The sequence below is a fragment of the Scomber japonicus genome, chromosome 1, assembly GCF_027409825.1.
Source record: "Scomber japonicus isolate fScoJap1 chromosome 1, fScoJap1.pri, whole genome shotgun sequence".
In the NCBI taxonomy this organism is placed as follows: Eukaryota; Metazoa; Chordata; class Actinopteri; order Scombriformes; family Scombridae; genus Scomber; species Scomber japonicus.
Window position 1 is genome coordinate 24,549,890 of NC_070578.1, and position 22,428 is coordinate 24,572,317.

The 22,428-nt window shown below is 40.7% G+C and overlaps 1 protein-coding gene across 1 annotated transcript in view; it reads right to left on the reverse strand.

Moving 5' to 3' along the window:
- igdcc3 (immunoglobulin superfamily, DCC subclass, member 3) overlaps positions 1-20,923 on the reverse strand; it is a 59,400-nt gene extending 38,477 nt beyond the window's left edge. Inside the window, exons 1-2 of the mRNA XM_053319653.1 lie at positions 20,857-20,923; positions 14,472-14,777 (exon numbers count right to left, since the gene is read on the reverse strand). Coding sequence (XP_053175628.1) covers positions 14,472-14,777; positions 20,857-20,923 — 373 coding nt within the window. The remainder of the gene's footprint in view (positions 1-14,471; positions 14,778-20,856) is intronic.
- Between the last annotated feature and the right edge of the window lie 1,505 nt (positions 20,924-22,428).

A 22,428-nucleotide genomic window follows, 5' to 3' on the forward strand; every position in this document is an offset into this window, starting at 1 on the left:
AGCTCACACTGATGCACAAGGAAAAATAACCACTGAGGAAGAGGAGCAGAACAGGAGAGAGGAAAGGCAAGTGCAGGCCCTGTCATAACCACTTAGTGTTACAAGACAGTGGGTGAGAGAGGATAGCCCTTTGTCTCTGCCTACCTATAGTGTATATGCACACAAAGACTGTGCAGATACTGCATGTTATGATGCTCTATATGTTCGATCAGATAATGAAATACCATTTTCAGGATTTGAGTAAACAAAGAGAAGCTCTGGATTTACATAAATTGAGAGGAACTTTTTCTTTTTCTATAGGAAAAAAATCCCAAGGCTAGGGCTTATAAACAATGGAATTAAATATACAGTTTGTCTTTGTAGGGACTCTGCAGTGTCAGTTATTCAGGATTGCCAATTAATAATACAGTAAACTGTCTTGTTGTAGCTCTAAGCATTTAATGTTTTGTCATTCATGTCTTTAATAACTGAGCTTGTTTGAGCTGATCTCCTACTCCTGTATTTAATATTTAAAGAAGACAAGTATATCAGTTGTTGTTTTCCCTCTTAGACTCTAAATATAATGTTCGCCATAAAATACTGAGATGTGTTTCATAAGTGTTTGCCTACAGTACACCGAGGCAGACCCATCATCACGTACGGTGTCAATAGTTCTTTGCTCTGTTTTTAGATATGATGTTGAAAAAATAAGTCCTAAACATAGAGGTTGACAAAGAACACACATGCAGCCTGTAGTGGCGGCTCTCTCTGACAGCCATGCTCTTGTCTTCGCTGCAGTGGATGGGAGGAGCACTCCCATAAGCTGTCAGACATGAGCACATATCACTGGCTCTTCCAACCTGCCATCAGCCAGCTACCCCTCTAAAACTGTCTCCCCACTCACAAATAATGCCTATGCTGGCAAATGGAGAGGGCCATTACACTACTAGCATCATGTTTCATCTTTTCAAGCCGAGGCAATGAAATAGTCTTCCATACGACTTACTAACACACGACATGAAACCACTTCTATAAACGAAAATGGAGACACATTCATAAATATGATTAAAGGCAGCAGTTGGACAGATGATACAAATTTTTTTATGTGATTATGAAATAAACACATTTCATCCTTCTGAGCAGCTACAGAGAAAAGGCCTGTTAAAGAGTCTCCTACAATTGCTTGTATGCCACTTGTGGTGGGAATTCAATTAAATGTTTCAATGGTGTGTTCACAGAGAGCGACGGGGCCGTAGTAACGTGTCTGTTTTGAAAGAATGCACATTAGTTGGTGTTTTTTACTAGACGCAGGTATGTACAGTCACTGACTGAGCCTGTGCCACTGTGTGCTCATGTCCACGTCAGTGCATTTATTTGATGGTAAGCGTAAGTAATGTGCATGTTACAGTGATGAATTACGAGTGTGGGGTCAGGGGAGCAGTTTTCCGGCATGTTCTAACGGCAGAGGCGTGCTTCTTCAAGCTAAGCGAGCCTGCTGCTGTTGCTTTGCATCTTGCTGCCTGTCGAAAGCTGCCCTTGAAACAAAGATGCCGGGGTCGGGAGGTCAGGGCACAGCATCGGAATGGAATGTTCCTTCCTGGTTCAAGGTCCAGCCTCCAGAGCCAGAGGGGCCCAGAGATCATTTGAGACCATCGACACATGCTCCATCTATTTTACTCCCCACCTCTCTGCACTTTCATCTACTCCTGTCTGATTTACTGATGACGACCTGTTTTGCTGTGGCCTGCCGACTCTACTCTCATCACTCATATGAAAGCTGCTAAGTCACCTACACTTTTACATCATGATTAAACAGTTGGTACAGTGTAATTAACTCTATTGTCATAACAAAGTCTTGGCACATGTGGTAAACTAAGTGATTAGCGGTGTAACTATATGTCGCATCAGAGTGTATCATACAGTATAACGCTTTCAAATCAACACACATATCATTCACTGCAGGTTTTCCTCATGATCTGGCTAGCTGAAAAACATCTGGTTGCTCCTCCTACATAATAAATTACTGCTTCTTCTGTTCCTTATATATCCTACTGCTATACAACTCTAAATTACCATCTTTTCAGATATTCTTCATTTATAACACTGAAAGTTACAATAAATTCTAATAAAAATAGAAATTTAAGCTACTCTCTCTTCAACTGTGAATTTTCCTCATCATCACACTCCTAAAAAGTGATACATGCTAACAAATCTAAAGACATTGCAAACAGGTTGTCAGGAGGAAACTGGCCAAAACAGAAATCTTTCATCCTCTGCCAACAGCAACCTCTTCTAATTGGTTCCTGTGGAATTAAGTTTATCCCCAGTGGCCAACTCCACACACACACTGGAGGCTGAAAGGCTTTTAACCCCAAACACTTCAGGTATTCTGTCTCCATCCCCATAACTATGGAAAAAGCGAGAGCGGAGATTGTTTTGATTTGATTGATTTACTTATTGATCCCAGTGAGTTGATGTTGTACAGAAAATCCCATATTTCAGAATTTGATAGTGAAGAAGATTAAAGAGTTATAGATTAAATATGTGTCTGTTTCACTTCAACATTGCTGGAGCAATCAAGCGCTTGCCGACATCAAAAAAGGATCAGACTTTGGAAAAGACTTACCAGATGATTGGACACTGGGTCAACCTTTTTTTTTTTATGAATAACGGATTGTGCATTTGGAGTGAGCCTAAGTAACATTAAGTGCTGATTACAGGAAAATGGTAAACCCTGAAACATATTGTAAAGGTAGCATGAGTAGAGAAGAGTCCTGAAGCAAAAGAAAAAAAAAACTGACTCTATAATATCCATTTGAAGTTTGCTAATAGCCACCAGTAGCCATGATATGAGTGTACTGAATTGAGAAAAAGTGCCTTTTCATTTATTACATAGTTGAGACCAATTGTTATTAGCTTTTTAGCTTTGTGAAAATAAATAACAAACCGCAGGCAAAATCAACGCACACTGATGAATGGCATCTGTTTGACATAAGCTGTTACAATGGGTGCATATAGAAGCTAAAACCATTCAATCATTTCCTCTCAAAATCTCTCACTGTATCATACTTACCCTCCCCCATTATTCCCTGTACACAAATAACAGTAAGCCTTCATCAAAAGAGAAAAATAAGCCTTTCTTAATCTGCCTTATTTACATCTTCAAATTGATAGCTCGCCACTGAAGAACTACTACGAATTACTCATTTTTTTCTTCTTAAGATCTATGATCTATGAATGTGCAGTCACTGGGTTCACTTACAGTATTGTTGGTCTCATAAAAGCTTTAACATAGAATCATTTTCTACAGCCAAGTCCAACATCAGTCACATAGTCATGTATTGTATGAAACATGTCTGAAAAAAACACAAGTATTAGAGGTGAAGAACTACAACTGACTTTTATTCACAGAGCCTAACTGTTAAACCTGGCTGGAGAAATGTAAACTCAGTGACAGAGACAAATAAATGCCCTTTCTGAGTGAGTGGAAATGTGCTTATGTTGCTCTTGTTCTTCCAGGTTGCTGCATTGCCTGTTTGGGGAAGGGGCAGGGTCAGAGCTGTGATGCCGTGGCAGGTTTGGGCCACCTTATTTCACTGCCAAAGCCAAGGTCACTGCCATTGCCCTGGGGCCATCAGACAGGGGGATGGCTCCCCACTGGGGAATGAGCAGGAGGCAGAGCGTTGGAGGAGGGTAACGTAATGGGAGGGGAATTTTAAAAAAGGGGGAGGGGTATTCTGCCCTAGTGCACACAAAAAGGTCACCGTTTCCCAGATAAACCCCCCCCTATTCCATCGTCCAGCCCCCCATGACCTCTGACCCCTCTATTTCTAAGTCAATGCTGAAACAGAGAGAAAAGAAGGGGGAGGGCGGGTGTACGGGGAAACACACCCACCCAGAGTCAGCAATGACAAAAGGGGGCCTCAGCCACAGCTAGCTGAGTCGGTCAGGAGAACAAATGCTCAGGCCACCAGCACAAAGCAGAGCCACCAGAGGCTGCACATCTCCACAGCCTCTGCCTGTTCCCAGCCACTCCACTGCCCTGCATTTCACAACTAACAATAGGTGCTGCTCCGCTCGGAGAGGTACCCAACACACACAAACACAGAGTAAAGAGGAGAGAGGTGGCTGAGGCTCAAAGGAGAGCTGCTGCCTGCCCATCACTGACTGGCCTTTGTCTCCAACTCTTCTGCTTATTGGCCGCCAGAGAAAGATTTCCTGATCCCTGCTTAAACAAAATGGAAAACTGGACTTAGGGCCCCTGCATGTGAACGACTGAGGGGAGGAGGGTAATGTTATAAGATAGCACTATTATGTTTATTATTATTATCAATACTACAAGTAACACTAACTACTAACCACCCCTGACTCCACCTCCTGTCTGTCTTTGTCTTTATTACACATTTTTTACACATGCAAAACAAAATGTCTGCCAAAGGAGAAGACAGGAAGAGGGAGTTTTGGTGTTTTTATTGGTGGATGGTGCAGACCCTGTAAAGGTTTTTAACTGCACAATCTGGCCATAAAGGCTCTGTTAAGTGAAGTGAAGCGCGGTGACGGGGCAGTAGCGAGAGCTAGCCAAGCCGCTGGCGAAGCCTGGAATCACAGGAACACCAACATACACACATTCTTGTGCTGCCATCCTTAGGAGGACTGTCTGCTGACTAAATTAATTCTCTGTTACCTAAACTTAACCTAAACCTCATCCAAAACCCACAATATGAATTTTAAAAAGTGAACCAAACAAAAAAGTAAAAATGTCCTTGCTCTAAAAACGTAAAAACACTAACACACACTTAGGACAGTTAAAAAAACTCAAACGTGATTTGTCTGAATCTAAGTAGGTTAATTTAAGAGACCTGTGTGTAGATTGTAAAGCCAGACTCCAGCTTCTGGAGACTGGTCCGCCCCGTCCAACCTATGGCCTGGCCTCTGCTCTTTCTCCTTTCACCTTTCACCTCTATTACTGAAGAATTCCTCCCATGAGCCTTAAAAGCGAGCAAAAGGAATTTTAGGCCCCCTTTTCATTTGTTTGTTTGAGAATACCTAGGGTGGTCCAGAGACATCCGGAGACCAACACAGACTTCATTAACAAAGTCCCACTTTGCCTAACACACAAGCACAGATCACAGACACATGCTTTCACAGACACAGACACAGACACACACACACACACACACACACACACACACACACACACACACACACACACACACACACACACACACAGACACACACACACACACCCCCAACATTGAACTTGAATTTCAACTCAGACCTAAGCTGATTAAAAACAGTCAAGGCTAAATGCTTTATTTACTTTCCTTTAAAATGATCTGAGTTGTTAGCACTGTCAGAATTACCACGGTTATTTCACTTTCCGAAATATATTAAAGTTACTTTGAGTGGAATGTAATCAAAAATAAATGCTGCTTTGTATAACACTGAAATAAGATGACATTGTCTTAACAATCAGCTATGGTGTACACAACTGATGAGAGCAGTAATTGTTTCGGTGTCAGTTATATATGAAAATCACTGTTAAAATGAAGGCTGTAAGTAAGGTTTACAAGTGCATTAAATTCAATTTGGCAAATTTTAGACATGTCCACAGTTGCATGTCAACTAAGGCTGCACTAATATACATGCATTCAATGATCTTTTCCCACATAACATATTGTCTGACAACCTGGTCCCAAGCTAGCAACAGTGCTCTTAAACCACTATTTTCTCTATATAGAAAATACTCTCAAAGTGCTGGACAGGAAATCCAACAACTATCATCACTGCCATATTTTATTGAAATACAAATTGTTACAATGGTTACCTGATTAAATATTCACACTCCTATCTTATGTACAAAATCACACATGGCCTTGCTCCTCCTATATTTAGCCAGTTTATAAAAATGACATCAACATCCATCCGGAGTGCTGCTAGAGGAGATTGTGTTGTCCCGTTTAGAAAAGGTGCTTTCAGCCAGTCTGCATTTTCAATCAGGGCTGCTCGTGAATGGAACTCCATTCCAACTCACATTAGAAATCTTTCAAATTGTGCTGCTTTTAAATAAAAAAAAAAAAAGTGGTTAATTAGTGGTCAAAGCTGTCAACATTAAATTTAAGTGCTTTGCCTGTCCCTGCTTTCTGATGCCATCCGTCATGTTGTCTGTCAGTTTATTAATTGTCTCGCATTATTGTTGCTTTTTGTGCATGGCTTTTTATAATGTATCTATTGTCTATGTCCCGCTTGCTTGTGGCCTGCGAGTTTGTTATTGTGTCTTGTGTAATCAATTTTGTTGATGTTGGTGTTGCTGCTTAATGTTGCATTGTTTTCTGCTTTTTAATCTTGATTCAGATTTAGTGTTCTTATTTTTTAATGTATTACTTATATGCTTAAAACAGAATCTTTTTATATTCTTTTAGGGTGACTACTTAACATCAGTCCAGGGACAGCAGATGTAAAATAGCCTTTTGGCTAATTCTGATGTTTTTACATTTGTTAAAATGTTTTATTAATGTGCATTGTCCCTGATCATTAAACATTGTCCAAACACTAAAGATGCTCAGTTTACGCTCATATATGACATAGAAATTAAATTCTTACATTTGAGAGGTCAATTAAGTGTTTTGATTGACAAATATACTAATCAGTTAATCTTTGCATCTCCAATTAATATGAAGAATAAAATGTTTGTTAGTAAAACTATACTATAGAAAAGGCTGCCAGCCAGGATGTTGAAGATTACTTCATTTGTCAGATGTTGCTGCCAGCTACTTCTTTTGTCAGTAACACCAGATGTGTTAGTATCTAATTGTCCTTCCTCTCTCTACACATTGTTAAAAATAGTTTATGTTGCAACTGCTTCTATATTGCTCAATATAATTCTCACTTCTCAAGTCAGGAGGGCATGTTGAATGAAACTCAGGAAAACACACAAGCACTAACACAAACGCTGTTCAGTCCTCTTCAGTAATTTCTTTCATTCACTTTCATTTGAAGTAAGAAGTTGATCTTCCTAAGATGGTAATAGATAGTTCTTGTTAAAAGTGAAGGAAAATCAGATATGCAGTCTTTTCATTTCAAACCAAACATCAGGCCTGGGTTCAGCACAAATTATAATTTTATTCTCCTTGTCCATTCAGTAAATGGCCTTAATTGTTTCTAGTTCATTGCATAAGACAGACGTTTCACAGTTTCTAGATATTTTATTATCAATCTCTGCAATCATACAATGTGGCGCCCCCCAGGGTTTAATTCTGGGTCCCTTAATGTTTGTACTACTTGTAGGTTTTCTCTGATACAGCGATGGAGCTCAAATATATGTCCCTACAAAATCCAACAAACAAACTGAGCTGACCATGCTGATGAATGTCTTCAGGGCATTTAGTGTTGGACTGATTATTTCAGTTGTAAAGTCTAGCTTTTCCCAACACAGAATGACAGTATAGGTCTGTCTTAAATTAGGTACTTCCTACCCTCATCTGAGTTGGAGAAAGATGTTCACGTGCTAATAATTTTTCAATCCATGTTCTAATTTCCCATACCAAATGCTTCTTTTTGATGTAAAAAGACCACCATAACACTTTTTTAACATTTTTTTGAAAATAAAACCCAACTGTTTTTACATCTCTGATTGATGTACTATAGCACCACTACGTCCCTTAGAGCCTTCAAACAAGGCATGGTAGCGTCTGTATCCCTCAGTCGCATCTAAAAAATTACAGACAAGTTTTTAGGGTTTTTTTGTGTTGTTTTTAGCACTGAGACTGTGGGACAGTTTGCCTGAAAATGTCAACTCAATTTCTTATCATACATGTTTTTTCTTTTCTTTTTTCATATTTTTTTTTATTGTATCTGTATATTGTTTCTGTTGATTTACAAATTTAAAACTAATCTTTGCTTTGTTTACACCTAAATGTAGACTAAACGTAGACTGTTATCTTACATCTTTATGTATATGCAACAAATCAGTTTTTTAAAAGTTCTCTAACCATTAATATATCACTCTGAGAAAGACATAAATAGGATTACAACCATGTCGAACATGAGGGCAGAGTGCCTGAAGGAAATGCTTGTTCGAGCGGTTCAATATTATAAACCCAGCTGTTTCACCACTCTTCTTTTCCCTGTTTAGTAGCTTGATTTGCCAAGTGATGTTTACACAGGCAGATATTTTTTGAGCATAGGGGTGCCTCTTCTGCCCCGCACAGTAGCTCATCCCTCATATTATGAAGCAGCTCCCCTCTAACAAAAGATTGTTAAAGCTCTCCATAGGTTGAGCTGTGTGTATGGCTAAAGTCCTGACAACAAAACTCAAGATGTGTGACCACTAAAACAAGCATTGTGCTCTTGATTTTACTGTATTTGTTGTTCATTCCTGCCATTTGGAGATAAAGGCGATGGAACTGAGCAAGTTACGGTGGACACTCGTTTTGCTCTTTTTTACTGTGACAAATTATAAACAGAGTGATAATGAATGTATACTGATCAAGCTAAAACTATCTTAATTGGATTGAAATCAAATTTTATACTTCATTTTATTGTTTCCCATCATATGAAGACATACAGTAAACTACTATATGATAAGGCATGCTATGGGCAGAATGGGATCCCTTTGTGATTATTTTCCACTGCTTGAAGGTCAATGTTTTGTCATCCTCACAAATAATGACGATTCACATTTATAGGCCTCATGCCTATAAGAGAACTGAAGTTTAACCATCTGTCAATTTAAATATGCATTCATATTCTTCATCAGGGGTATTCAGTTTAGCTGTTTATTCAACCCTGTGATAAAAGCATAGCCCATAGAGGACGAGCAGCATATGTATAGGCACAGCAAGGTGAGTCAATGAGATTGGTAGTGGTTATCTCTCACAAACCAATTCTTAAAAGCTGATCGATATTCTAAAACAAGTCATGAAATACCATTTTGACTGTTGCCAAGTCTGAATAAACTCAAATAGAGCATGCACAGGCAGGCAGATCAGATCCGATTATTTACTTTGCAGGTGTACTGTAATAAACCAGCTTCTTTTGTAATTACACAGAAGAGGTCAGAGCTCTCATCCCTTCAGCCTGCCTCACCAGCACAGAAAAAAGGAAAAAAGAGCTCCTTTCTTCCTCAATCCTTCTGACACACTGGCAGACAGATGGAGGGGCGCTGAACACACAAGGAGGAGGGAACACTCTGGTTTAACATCAGCCCACATACCTGCCCAAAAGAAACGACAGCGCAGTCATAGGCCACATGCACTACTACTTTGTGATATTTTCAAGACAGGAATATCAATGAAGGGAGTAGTATCAGTGCGGGGAATACAGCAATGACTGTACTATATAATATTACTTTTCCTCAACAGTCAAGATGAAGTAACTAACACTTGAATGTCAAATGTGCAATAGATTCTTCACAGATAAGTTATCTGGATTTTACAAGGAGTAAAAGAAAACACTAAGAGGCTTTGTGCTTAAATGTCAAAACAAGCTTATACGGCATTAAGTTGGCTAATCTATATGGCAGAGAGATGACTTGCTTCGTGGCAAGCGAGCAGAGAAGAGCAGGGCTAGGAGGGGAGGGGGGCAGATCGAGGGCGGGGTTTGGCTCACAGACAAAGGGAGCCACAAGGAGATGTAGGGATGGCGCTTCAGCATTCATCCAGGCAGGAGGCCATGAAAGGGGTGGGGACAGGAAGGTCGGAGGGTGATGGAGAGCCACCATCGACCCTCCAAAACACACGCACGTGCACACGTACAAACTAACATGAGCTCCCCATAAATCACTCTCACTAACTGCAGCGTGAGTCTGAGTCGCTGCTGGTGGCAATCTGTCCACGCAGCTTTCTGAAGTCGCATGTTGCAACTTCTCATCTTCTGCCACACGTACCTTCTATCAGACCCTTTTTCTGCCCATTTTTTATATTCACACCCTAGAGTGGAGTCAAATTCACACAAATGAGCATTGATATAAACCTAGACACTTTTACAGGCATCCTCTGTCTTCTTGTATCTCATCCTTTACAGCCCCCCGGGTTCTTCTTTTTCATTAGGGTCTCATTCAGAAGCCCACTATTATAATGGCAGCACAATTCACCATGACGATTTTAGAATTTAACAAGGGAGAAATGATCATCCAGCAGTCAGGGCCTTCATATATCATGACTCATGCAACATTATTAGGTAAATAATACACATGATGCTTATCCTTGGATTTATTGTATTTTCTACTATTTGGGTTTTCATTTTCCTCATGTTTGCACTGAATTTGCCTTTTCTCAGCAGCACACTTCATATTGTGTTTGCAAATCTTTTCCAGTGTTCCCTGAAGTCAATTGCAGTCGCCCTATATGAATGGGACTTGGGGAAAAAAATAAATTATTTCCTAACAAAGCTTCAACTGTTTCCAATTAATTCCAGACAAACAGACAAAAGCAAGTCATTTCAATTGATCCTAAAAGCTATTTTGTAACAGGGGGCTTTTGTGGTGTGTTGCCTGGTGATGTGGGTGTGCTGTGGGGGAGGGGCAGGAGTCCTGGCCGGGCCCACTGTACCAGGCTTGTCATTCATCCAAATGATGAAAAGCTTCCTGAACCTAAGCTAATGAGGAGGTCCTAGAGAAATTGAGGAAAGAGTGAGAGGGGCAGAGAAAGAAACCGACCATCAAAGAGATAACATTTAGGAGAAAAAAGTGTTTCCTGGACCGAACGCCGATTTAGAAGGCCGACGGGGAGTCCGTCCTACACCAGCCCCCGACAGTGAGCTCACACAAATGGTTGTCAAGCAAATAAAAAGTGAAATTTATGGAGGGTAGTAGTGTGGAGGGTAGGATGGAGGCTTTATCCACTGGGAGGACTATAAAGAGGCTTCAGTAATCACACCAGCCATTGCATCACAGTGGTACAAGTCAGAGCTCCGTTGTAAAAGGGACTATAACACAGCAAATTACCTCAAAAACACAAAGAGCGCAACAACATTAACAAACACTTGGAATAGAAAAAGAAATAAACACTATTCACTGATCTCTGTAAGGAAAACATGTACTCATACTACTGGGCGAACTCTCTTAATACATTAAATACCTTGTCCCGAATAACTTTCGTCCAGTGTCGACCTCTGAAATGGATTAAGATCCAGTTAGACCTTGTTTTAAACACCTAAAACGTAACAGTCTGACAAATCAAGGTTTGATCAACAGGGGAGACCTTCTGTACTGGACAGGAGGTGGCTGCAAGAAACTGGAGCCTTACCCCTAAATTCCACTGGATCCGGATCCGCTCCAGAACGGCTGCGCTGCGTTCCAGCTCTGTACTCTACCGGCCGTCAACACCCACCGCCTCCGTCTGTGTTGCGGCTCTGCCCGGCTCTGGCAGGCAGCGGGAGCCATGAGGACCCACGCGATCTCCCGAATTCATGGATAATCGTGCGATATAGCAGGATGTACTTTCTATATAGATAACCACAAAACCAACACATCCATTCGGAGGAGTAGTAGGGGTGCTCATCTGTTGAACTGCCTTGTTGTTTTCAAGGTATAGTGCTGGGAAATATGATCCACTGTGAACACAGTGTATTTTACTTTCAAAACCGTTGAAAAAAACTGACGTTTTTTATTTTGTATTTGTGCTCAACTTCCTGTCCCGCACGATCTGCTCTGTGCTGAATTGCTGCGCCGTGATCTAGCATCCGGCAAAAATAGAAGCTCTGCGTATGTCCTCCGGAGGTGTCCGGACTGCCGGAGCCATTCCACAGCTGGTGGAAGTACACACATTGACTAGAATGGAAACGGAGGTGGACCACAGACGCATCCGGTGGAATTTAGGGGTTAGAGGTGCAAGAAAAGGGACAGCAAGCAAAGAGCTCAGAAGAGTACAAATTTAACCCAGAGTTTCCAGTGCTATCGATCAAGATGACGTAATAGCAACGCTGCAAGTACAAAAGATACTTTGCCAACTTCTGAAAGGCAAATATGTGTGACTTTCCTTATGTGACACAACATAGAAAACACACAATCCCAGTGCATCTAGAGGTGCAACAAGGCTCCCATGAATTCTTCTATTGTAAGAGAAATTGAAAATGCACACTCTTCCATGGCAATTATTCAAAAATGCAGAAGCTATTAGCGGCAAATGATGGTTAATGCAGGGGCATTTTATCGTCATATTGCAAGTTCCTTTGAAGGGTCTCTGGAGGATTATTTTCACAGCGATGGCTTCTTGCTTGCCTTTATAGAAGTGAGACTCCATTAAGATGGGAGGGAGTATCGTTATTGCAGGGTCCCCCTCAACACCCCTCAAAAAGACTGCTTAACACTGCCCAAAAGGTCAGAGGTCAGGGGTATGACTTTGAGTAATCATTCAGTCTCTTCTTAATCAATACAAGTTAGGGGGAAACGAGGGAACAGGTCTACAGGAGAGCAAAGCCCAGCTGTAACAGAACCATGACTGATTCAACTCCAGCTATGACTCAAACAGACCTGTTCCAGGTCAAGTTAGTTTACAGCAGAGATTAAATGTGTATTCACATCACACTCCTCATTCAATTTACATTTTGATGAAACAGATGAAAGTCAGCACATTGCTCTTCGATGGCATACTTCTTCACTTCATTAAAACTTCATATTAAACCCCTGCATTGGAACAAAAATCACATCCAAAATTCAATTCAATTTGAAAAAAAAAAAAAGTTTTTTCAATGTATTCAGAGAGTTAATTTACAAAGATTCAGACCAATTACACAAAATCCCAGCTGGCACTATATTCTCACTGAATTATTATTTATAACAGTGTATGAGAAACACATGAACAAGCCAACTTTGAGGCAAGTATATAGTTGAATTGTTTACCAACTTCCAAATGCACCACAGAGCACATTTTGAGGTACATGGTAAGTAAAATGATTCTCACTGTGATTAAGAATTTTTCATGGCAGGTTTCAAGAAAATACCATACCAAAACTTCAAGTGAGTAATGCGACAATCCTACCTGATATTGAAACTATAAATAATATCCTGACACTGCTGCAGCACAAATCATCATGATAACACTATTGTGTTCTCTGCGCCTTGTTCACGTGATGCCCCCTGTGCTCGGAAATTTATAGATTTTCATTTCCTGCTTTCTTACCACTCAAACTAATTCAGGTATGTAAAAGTAGGGTGGCATATTGATTACTTTCACAGATAAATAAGCTTAAAAAATGTGCTAAAATGGCCTCTGCAAGCTGACCTTTAAGAGAAAAGCCCTTTCGGGAGGCCTTAAAAGGTTGCATGTGTTTGACAGCACCAGCCACTGAGCTGAAGTGACTTTTCGCTCTGGCCAGTGAGACGTCCATGCTAACCTCCCTATCCCACTGAGTGGAAAAGCTGTATTGGCCACAACAGCACAGCAGTATGCTGTCTACACACAGCCCGAGAATCAACAGGCTTCTGCAAGTCTTTGTCCATCTCTGTGTTACAGCACATATAAAACAGAGCATTCAAAAAGTCTTAACTCAGCACAGTGTGGCGCAGTACAGTTTCACTAAAGCTGCTGCTTCAACATCTCAGCGTGCGCACAGAAGAATGTGCACATCCTTGATGCTGCATTTAATTAAAGTAAGTTAAGACATGCACTGTATGTGTGTGAGAGATGAGACAGAAAAGTAAAGATGGTGACAGACAAACAGAGGAGGAAGGAGTCAGATTGTCTCACTATGATATGATAAGCATGTTGTAAATTAACCGTGGCAACAATGCTGAAAGCTAAATGTTAATCTGGAGTGACTTCAAATAAGAGATTTGGTGGTCAAGCCAGTGAAAAAAAAAGATCTTGATGCCTTCACCAGTGAGTGGGCTGCTGAGTTGCTTCGAGCTTATTGCACTCTTACAAAGCAGCTTGGATACTCTCAGCATGAGCGCTTGTTAATGCTAAACTCAAAAGGCTTGAATTTCTAAACAGCACTGTAGATGAGCATCAGAAAGTTCATTACACTCAAAGAATGATATTAAAATATTCAAATGACTCAACTGCCAGGGATATTAAATACATTTACATGCACAGCAATACCCCAAAGACAGAGATTGGACTGAAATCTGATTAAGGCAGTATTTTAATTACAGTGTTTACATTTGTAGGGACAACAGATCACAACTTAATCTAACTTAAGTGGTTGAGGTTGTAGTTCAAGTCTGTGTCACAGCTGCATTGTTTAATCAGGATTTCTTATTCTGACACAAGGGACTAAAATATTAAGTTTGTATCTCATGATAATGAAATAATTTTAGATGATGAAGTCTCAAGATTATAACCAGCCGGCTTTCAGACTGCATGGCACCATGTTAGTTGATGGCTGACATGCAAAGACTGAAAAACTGAATGGAAGTCAAACCTCGCAGGACTATTTCCATAATTGGATTTGGAGTGAATGCATGTAAACATATTTAAATACATCAAACCTTTACACAACTTATTACAGCCCTCAAAATGCATAATTACAAGATAAAAGAAGAGACTTACTGGCTGCCTGAACGCGGGCCTTACGGCTCACCACCAGCCCAAACGAATTCTGGGCCACACACTCATAGTCCCCTTCGTCAGATGAGCCATCAGATTTGGTCTTCAAGAAGTGATTGACCAGGAGAGAGCCATTGATGAAAGTGTTATGATACTGGTCCTGAGTTAAAAGCAGGCCATTATGCCTCCACTGTGTTGTAATTGGGGGAATGCCGTCCACCTGGCAGTGCAGCATGAGGGGCTGCTCCTGTACTGCGATGATGTCACTGGGCTCAAGGGTGAAGGACAGCTCCGCTTCGCACGTCACACCTGGAGGGGGGAAAAAAAAGATAACAATACAGTTGAGATTGAGATATCATTCTTGACCTTGTAAACAGTAGCATGACAAAACAAATCCTAAGTCAAGGTCCGCTTACTAGCTTTTCATTTCATCAACTAACAGGAGATAGCTGGAGATACTGGTAAGTGGACACTGAGTTAAGATGGTAGCTACTGTATATAAATGTGAAAATAAGTCTGTCTTTAAACCTCCTGTTGTCCTCAAGTCAAGGAAGGAAGGAGAGGAAGGAAGGAAGGAAGGAAGGGAGGAATGAAGGAGGAAGGAAGGGAGGAAAGGAAATGAATGAATGAAGGAAGGAAGGAAGGAGGGAGAAAGGAAAAGAGGAAGGGAGGAAGGAAGGAAAGAAGGACAGAGGAAAGAAGGATGGTAATGGGGAGGAATGAAGGAAGGAAGGAAGGAAGGAAGGAAGGAAGGAAAGAAGGAAGGAGGGAAGGAAAGAAGGAAAGAAGGAAGGAAGGAAGGAAGGAAGGAAGGAAGGAAGGAACCGTCAAAACAGACGGGGTCAATTTGACCTGGGAGGACGACACAAAGGTTAAGCACACACTATGTATACTATACATACTATGTGCTACCCTGCTCTGCTTAGACAACTTGCTGTATCTAATCTATTAAGCAGTTTAGCATTTCTTTTAAACACCAACCTCATCTTGTTCATAGAGAGGAGCACTATCTAACAAACACTGATATAGTCAATAAAACCAGAGAAGTGACTGGTTTTCATACTCCTCTGTGATAATAAACAGATCGTCTTTTGGTTTGAACAATGGTTCGAACAAAACAAGACATTTTGATGAGTAAACACAGGCTCTGGGAACATTTTTCACAGACAAATAATAGTTGAATCAAGAAAATAATCAGTTTGTAGCAGCATTAATTGTAGAAAGAGATGCCAAGTAGGCCAATATGCAAAGTTTAAACAACTGTCTCACATATTATAAGTAAAAAAACAGGTTTTATTTATCTTGATAATTTCTAATTATTTACTGAAGCTGTATTAAGTCATGCATTCATTCCTTTTCCATAACTACTTATTTCTACCCAGGTTCAAGAAGAACTGCAATCAACCTTCACACCTACACAAACAGGAAGAGTGCTCCTTGTATTATATCACTGATAGAAGCTCACCAGGCCTTACAGCCCATGAATAAAAAGCCTTGACTGAGCTACCTCCAGGCTACAGTCACAAGAGAATTCATAGTCTATAGACTGAATGCACCCTGAGCATGTGTACTCTTGTACTATGCACACGCACATGCACAGCCTTGTATGCACTGCACCAGTTAACCAGTGGCAGAAACTTTTTCACTCTGATAACTGTGTTCACTCTGATTGTCCACATCAATTAATTTGTCTGGGGTGATGTTTTCTACTTTATTATGGTCTGAGGAGATTAGATTTTTCTGTATTTGTGGTTTCTGGGGGTAAAGAGGGGGAAGCAGGAGAACAATAAAGAAAGGATGTAAACAGCCTAACCTGACTTGGTACTATAAAAGAGGAGCTTAGCTGGCTCTCTTGGTATCATGTTTCAGCTGCTGATGGACTAAGCACTACCAGTCTCTGCCCCAGGCCCTGGAATCTGGTGGGAGGGGGACTAGGGGAGGGCAGTGGAGGGGGGGCAAAGCGCAGGGGTCAAAACAGAGAACCTCCGGCTTCATCCCTCAAATTCCAACTGAGAAATACTTCCCCTTAGGTGCAGACAAGGAATTCATTGACACACTCCTCCGTGAAGATCACATAAGGAGTATAATGCAAAGAAACATTTCCTCTTCCTCTCGTCTTGCACTGTATCCTTTCTTTATGTGGCCCCCTCCTTTTTTTTCACTCAACAAGCACGGTAAGTAAAATGGCCATGGGACCAGAGAGACATCAGTGCTACCACTTGTGAAAAACAAGGGGGTGCTAGTGGAGAAATATTTAACCCTTAGCTGGCAGGCAGTGATCCTGCTGCCTGGACTGCTGTGCTCCAAAATGATGCTGGCCACAGAGCTCAGACTCTTTTGGTCAAACAAAGATCAAATGTTTTCACACGGGAAGCAGCCAGCAGAGAAAAAGAATAGCATATGAAAAGCCCGCAGCCACACAGCCAGCCAGTCACACTTCACATTTTGATCAAAACATGGATCATTCTCAATGTGAAGCGAGTATTACATACTTTACAAAATGCTTCCAGACAAATTCAAGACTGTAAAACATATGAAAGTGATTTATGTTCAATATTCCGTTAAAAAAGGGGGTGTAGATTGACAGAAATGTATTGAGGACTTTCTATTTTCAGCTTTTAAAGCTGTCACATGACACAAGTCAATGTTATCAAGCCTTGCAGCAAACAGGATAATAACAGTTCAGTGTTCAATGTGTTAGGACGTGGTTGATAAGTTGATTAAACAGCTTCATTGATGTATATACTTCCTCATGACTTCAATTACTCAGAATTTCATCCATTACAACAATGAGAAAAAAAGAGTACAGTCTAGACCTGCTCTGTAAAAAGTTCAGTGAGATAACTTCTGTTGTGATTTGGTCAAATATAGTCTAAATAAAATTCAATTCAATCAAATTAATTGAAATTATTGAGCTTTGTCTTTCCTAATGAATGAGGTATGTTGTTAAAGTTACTGGCTAATGCAGTCCTGAGTTCAGGGTGGGGAGAAGGTTACAAACAACAGAGTGGAAAAGGTCAGTGAAAATCATTTTGTACACAACACCGAATCATAAGACAAACCCAATGAGACAAAGGAGATAAGAGGACAAAAGAAGCAGGGGATAGCCGGATAATGCACTTTGTGCCGTTTAGGTTAAGGTCATCTGTGAACGCTGAGCATCCAGAGGGTGTGCAGATGGAGGAGAGAGCACAGCTGTGGAAACCGGTGGCCAGAACATGCCTATCCACAGAAACACATGTTCACAGACATGAATCTACACATGCATGGATTTCCATGGTCAGATGAGGGGACCCACACGTACGTACATCATCCTAATGCTCTCTCCATGCAGAGGGAAGAGACACTGGCATGTAGGATTAGCGGGTGAGACCAGAGACAAGTGCTGGCTAAGTGTGGCTCATGTGCTGGCTTACTATTGACAGATACGTGTGGCTGGCTGGCACAAAGGTTTATTGCTGCTACAGTTAAGTGAGGATCACACAGCAGCTACTGACAGGCAGATGTAGTTAGCGGACACAAGCATCACTGACAGAGACATGTGAGCTTAGGACACACCATAGGCTTCTTACAGGGAGCAACATGAGGATATAATAAGTTACTATCACAACTGCTAGGTATCAAATCATATGGTAGCCCTATAAAAATAATGTTGTGCTTTTACAAAATATATGAGCTATGAATTTAGACAAGTTTTATTGCTAAATTAATTCTCTCCTTGCTCACTCAGCATCCAACTGTTGCAGCTCATTGACTACACATTCACATTCCCAGCATACAGAAAGACAAACCATTTTTAGATAACCATTTGCTGTAGCATCATATTAGATTGAAATGAGGTGTATCATGTTTTGTACACTGGATATGGATTGTTGATTTAACCTCGTTAAACTGCACTGAACTGTGGGTAGAAAGGTAAAACTGTATTTCCACAAACGAAGACAAGGATGCATGCTACCTATGATTCACATGACCTCAAAAGATTATTAAGCACTCCTTTCTAAGGTTCTCAGTATATTTCACTTTAAATCAAATCATGTTTCCAGTATAATTGAGCTATTGAGGAGAGTATCAACAGAACAGCTCCATTTATTTTTATAAAGACTATAAAGTCTTGCTGAAAAGCAATATTTATTCTATTTCCAAAGGGAAGACTATACATTAAACATTGACACTTGCATTCCCCTCTTAGCTTCTGTTTGATATATTATTAATCAATACTCTTTCTATGCTTGCCACCTTAATGCTCATGAATGTGTAGTTTCAAACATTCAGGCTTTCACAACTCAGTGACGATAACACAGACAAATGTGAGGAGTAATATGCCGCACAAGAACGCTGAGTGTTGTCTTGATAGTATACTGTACATTCAGGGCAGCAGTTGCACAATTCACCTACATCAGCTTTGCCACCAAACTGTCAGTTTACAGTCTTCCATCACACATATATTCAACTGTAATATCCTTCAGTCTTACTGTGCTGCTGCTTTGGATTAAAATATCTTCAGAGATGTCTCAGTAAGCATGATTATATGCAGATAAAGTTAAATGAAGTGTTTTTCACTTGAATTCTTTGACTTAAAAGACTTTGAAAAGACTCTCAGTGAAACTATTCAAAGGAAATGATGAACACACTTTTTATTATCGTGAAATCTTCTGAATGATTTAATGCATCTTGCCTCAGACTTTGGACTCCCCAGTCGGTAAGAGATATAATGCTGATCTTCTTCTTATTGCTTCCTTTTACTCTTATCGACTCTGCTTAAAATGTCATAAAAAAAGAAGTGCTTTTATCTAAACCGAATCTAATCTCGGAGGCAGACGTGCACTTGAAAGAGCTTCATTTCTTTAATGCGACGGGTAGATCGGAATTACATCCATCACAGAGCTCTGTTTCTGAAGTTTTTGTTCCCAATCCTCTGACTGAACATGTTATGAACCACTGTGTACAAGCCTTTATGATTCCAGCAGGGGCCTTTGTGGGTCCCTGTGTGGTATGCTTTGCAAATACTCAATACTCTCTCCTGCCTTCGAATTAAGGGGCCTCACATAGAGAGAGAAACTGTCTATCATAGTGGACAATGGGGCGAAAAAGAAAATTTGAAAAGGAGGAGAGGGACAGTCTTGACATTTAATCTGTACAAATATTCTCCCCAGCAGGCAATAACCTTGGTCTATTCTCAGGGCAATAACCACTGTCATCCCAGCTACAGGGCGATGTGCTGTAATGACTGACCTGTCCAGAACTCTCTACTTCAGAAGATCCCTGATACGAAAGTCAAACTCCATCTGCTTTTTGACAGTTTGCTTGAAGACTTAAGTCAGGATGTTTAGGAGATATATATAACCATAAATTGAAATGGAACTGAAACAATTAGAAATGTAATCCACAACAATTGATTAGCTCTTCCTTGTGATTTTTTTAAAAGCCAAAGTATCAAAAGTTCACTGGTTTTCAGCTTCTCAATTGTTAATATTTGATGGTTTTGCTAGTCTTCTATGGTAACAAAGTGAGCATCTTTAGGTTTAATTATGTTAGATGAAATAATGTTTTGATACTTTTAAGACAAAACGATTCATGGAGAAAATCATCAACAGATTAACTGATAGCTAAGGTGTTAGTTGCAGCCCTAATAAAAGATCACTGGCAGGTTTGAAAGAGATATTCTGCTACAGGTTAAAGTGCCCTGCCCTTACTCACATCATTTAACAGCCCAGTTTGTAATATGGAGACCATGTGATGAACAATAACATGTGAACTGTGTTTCTAATTCTGCACCAGTAGTCCTGCTGCTGCTGAGACACCTGATAAAAAGGCAGTCATGAGGCAACAAGAAGACCACTCTGAAAACAGATAAGACAAACATGCAGCGATTGTAACTCAAACAAATGTGACTTTCTCAGGGCTCACACAGTGGACATCCTTCAGCAGTTCATTCTTTGTAGTTTTTTAATCTTGTTGCTATGAAAACAATCCATAAACTTTGTTGACTAACGCTACACGTGGCTGCCATGCAATATTACATCCAAAAACCCTATCTTGTACCATTTGAACGAGTGGTGCATGTCAGGTGCTGGGGAAACAACACGGAGAGTTTCTCCATAGTGTTCTGCACTATTATGGAAACATAACTTTTAACACAATAATGCTGCAACTCTGTAAACTGCAGGTGTAAATTCCGCAGTGGTCAAGGCTCCTCCACCAGTCCTCAAACTGGTATTTACTGCCGAAATAGTAACGGACACCGGAGAGGGACCAAGTTCAGGGTTACTGGTCAGCAGCGCACTTATCGCCGCTTGCAGCATGCAGCATGCAGGTTCCGGACAGCAGCAGACTGTTACAAAGATATCACACCCTGCAGCATTGTTAGTAAGATAATGCCACTTACCGATTAAAGCGTTAAGGAGTATTCCCAAAAAGCATAATACAAGGCGGCGGCGCCTTGTGGATGCCATTTAAACACTTCAAAAATATTCCAGCACTCGCAGAAAACAACGTGAGACGAATAAATGAGGTGGTGTTTAAAAAAATCAAGCACACTGATATCCAGCTCCAGCTCCGGCTACTACATGTTCCGACCTACAGTGCTACAGTTTGGTGGCTCGCTGGGGTCGAACAAGCTTTCGCCATTTTAACCATCTATCAGGAATCTGTCAGCATCCCGCTCTCTCTCTCCTCCTTATTCACTCTGCTGAATCCCACAGACAGCCCCCCGCCACCCCCCCAACGCAGGCTGAATCTGCTCTCGAAACAAAAGAGCTGACTGCTGAATGCTTCGTTCACAACGCTGTGAGAAACCTGCAAAATAAACTGCACGATTTCTGCATGTCAATAAAACACATATTGACACCAGTGATGTAGGCGAATACTACTACTGGCCTGCTAATACTAACAGCATTATATATTCATTATAATAATAAATAATTACATCATAACACAATTATGATGTAATAATAATAATAATGATAATAATAACGATCTTTCTCACAATAACTCGGTTAATTAGCTGATCACGAGCCCACTCCCACCCATGTGTGCTCTCTAAACCGAAATATATCGCCTGCCATTTCTTTTTTGCACAACAAAACGTATGATGACAAAAAACAAACAAACATATGATGACAAAAAACATTTTAACTGTACAGCTTCCATAGGCTGAAGCATGTGTCATGAGCACATGGCAGCTGTGTGTGTAAATGTTTTAAAAGCAGCCCCAAAAAACTGAGAACAATAATGACAACCATCTGAGAATCTCTGGGGTAGATTCTTTTATTTAAAGCTATGGTTCAGCACAAGTGAACCTGATATGATAAACACCTCAAACACCCAATTAAAACAAAGCAGAGGCTCTTTAGCTGTCCTCGAGCTCCCCCTAGTGGCACAAACATGTATTTAGGATCTAAAACCTTCATTGGTCACTGCAGGTGGCAGTCCCTCATGAGATAAAAGGTTGCATAATCTAACACCGAATGGATGCACCTGTGAGATGTACACACATGAAAAATAAAGAGCTTGTGATTGACTGACAACACACCTTGCACACATGCTACATCTGCTCAACAATATCATCCAACCCAAGGACTCTCTCCCCCTTCACTTGTACACAAAATCAAGAATGTCCACCAGCACCTAGCTACAAATCCTCACCTCAGCATCTCAGCCAACTTTCACCCATTCACACACTCATTCTCCTCCTTCCAGCTCCCCACTCTCTCAGAAATCACAGAACTCATTCAGAAATCCAAGCCATCCACTTGTCAACTGGACCCCCTCCGCACACAACTAGTTAAAGCCTGCCTCCCCTCTCTGGTCCCCCTCATCTCTGCCATCATCCACTCCTCTCTCACCATCTCTCATCTTTCAAAACTGCTGCCATTACCCCAATCTTGAAAAAACCTTGCGCCGACCCCTCTTGAAAAAACAGCTGTTTCCCAACTCCATTCTCACCTATCCCACAATA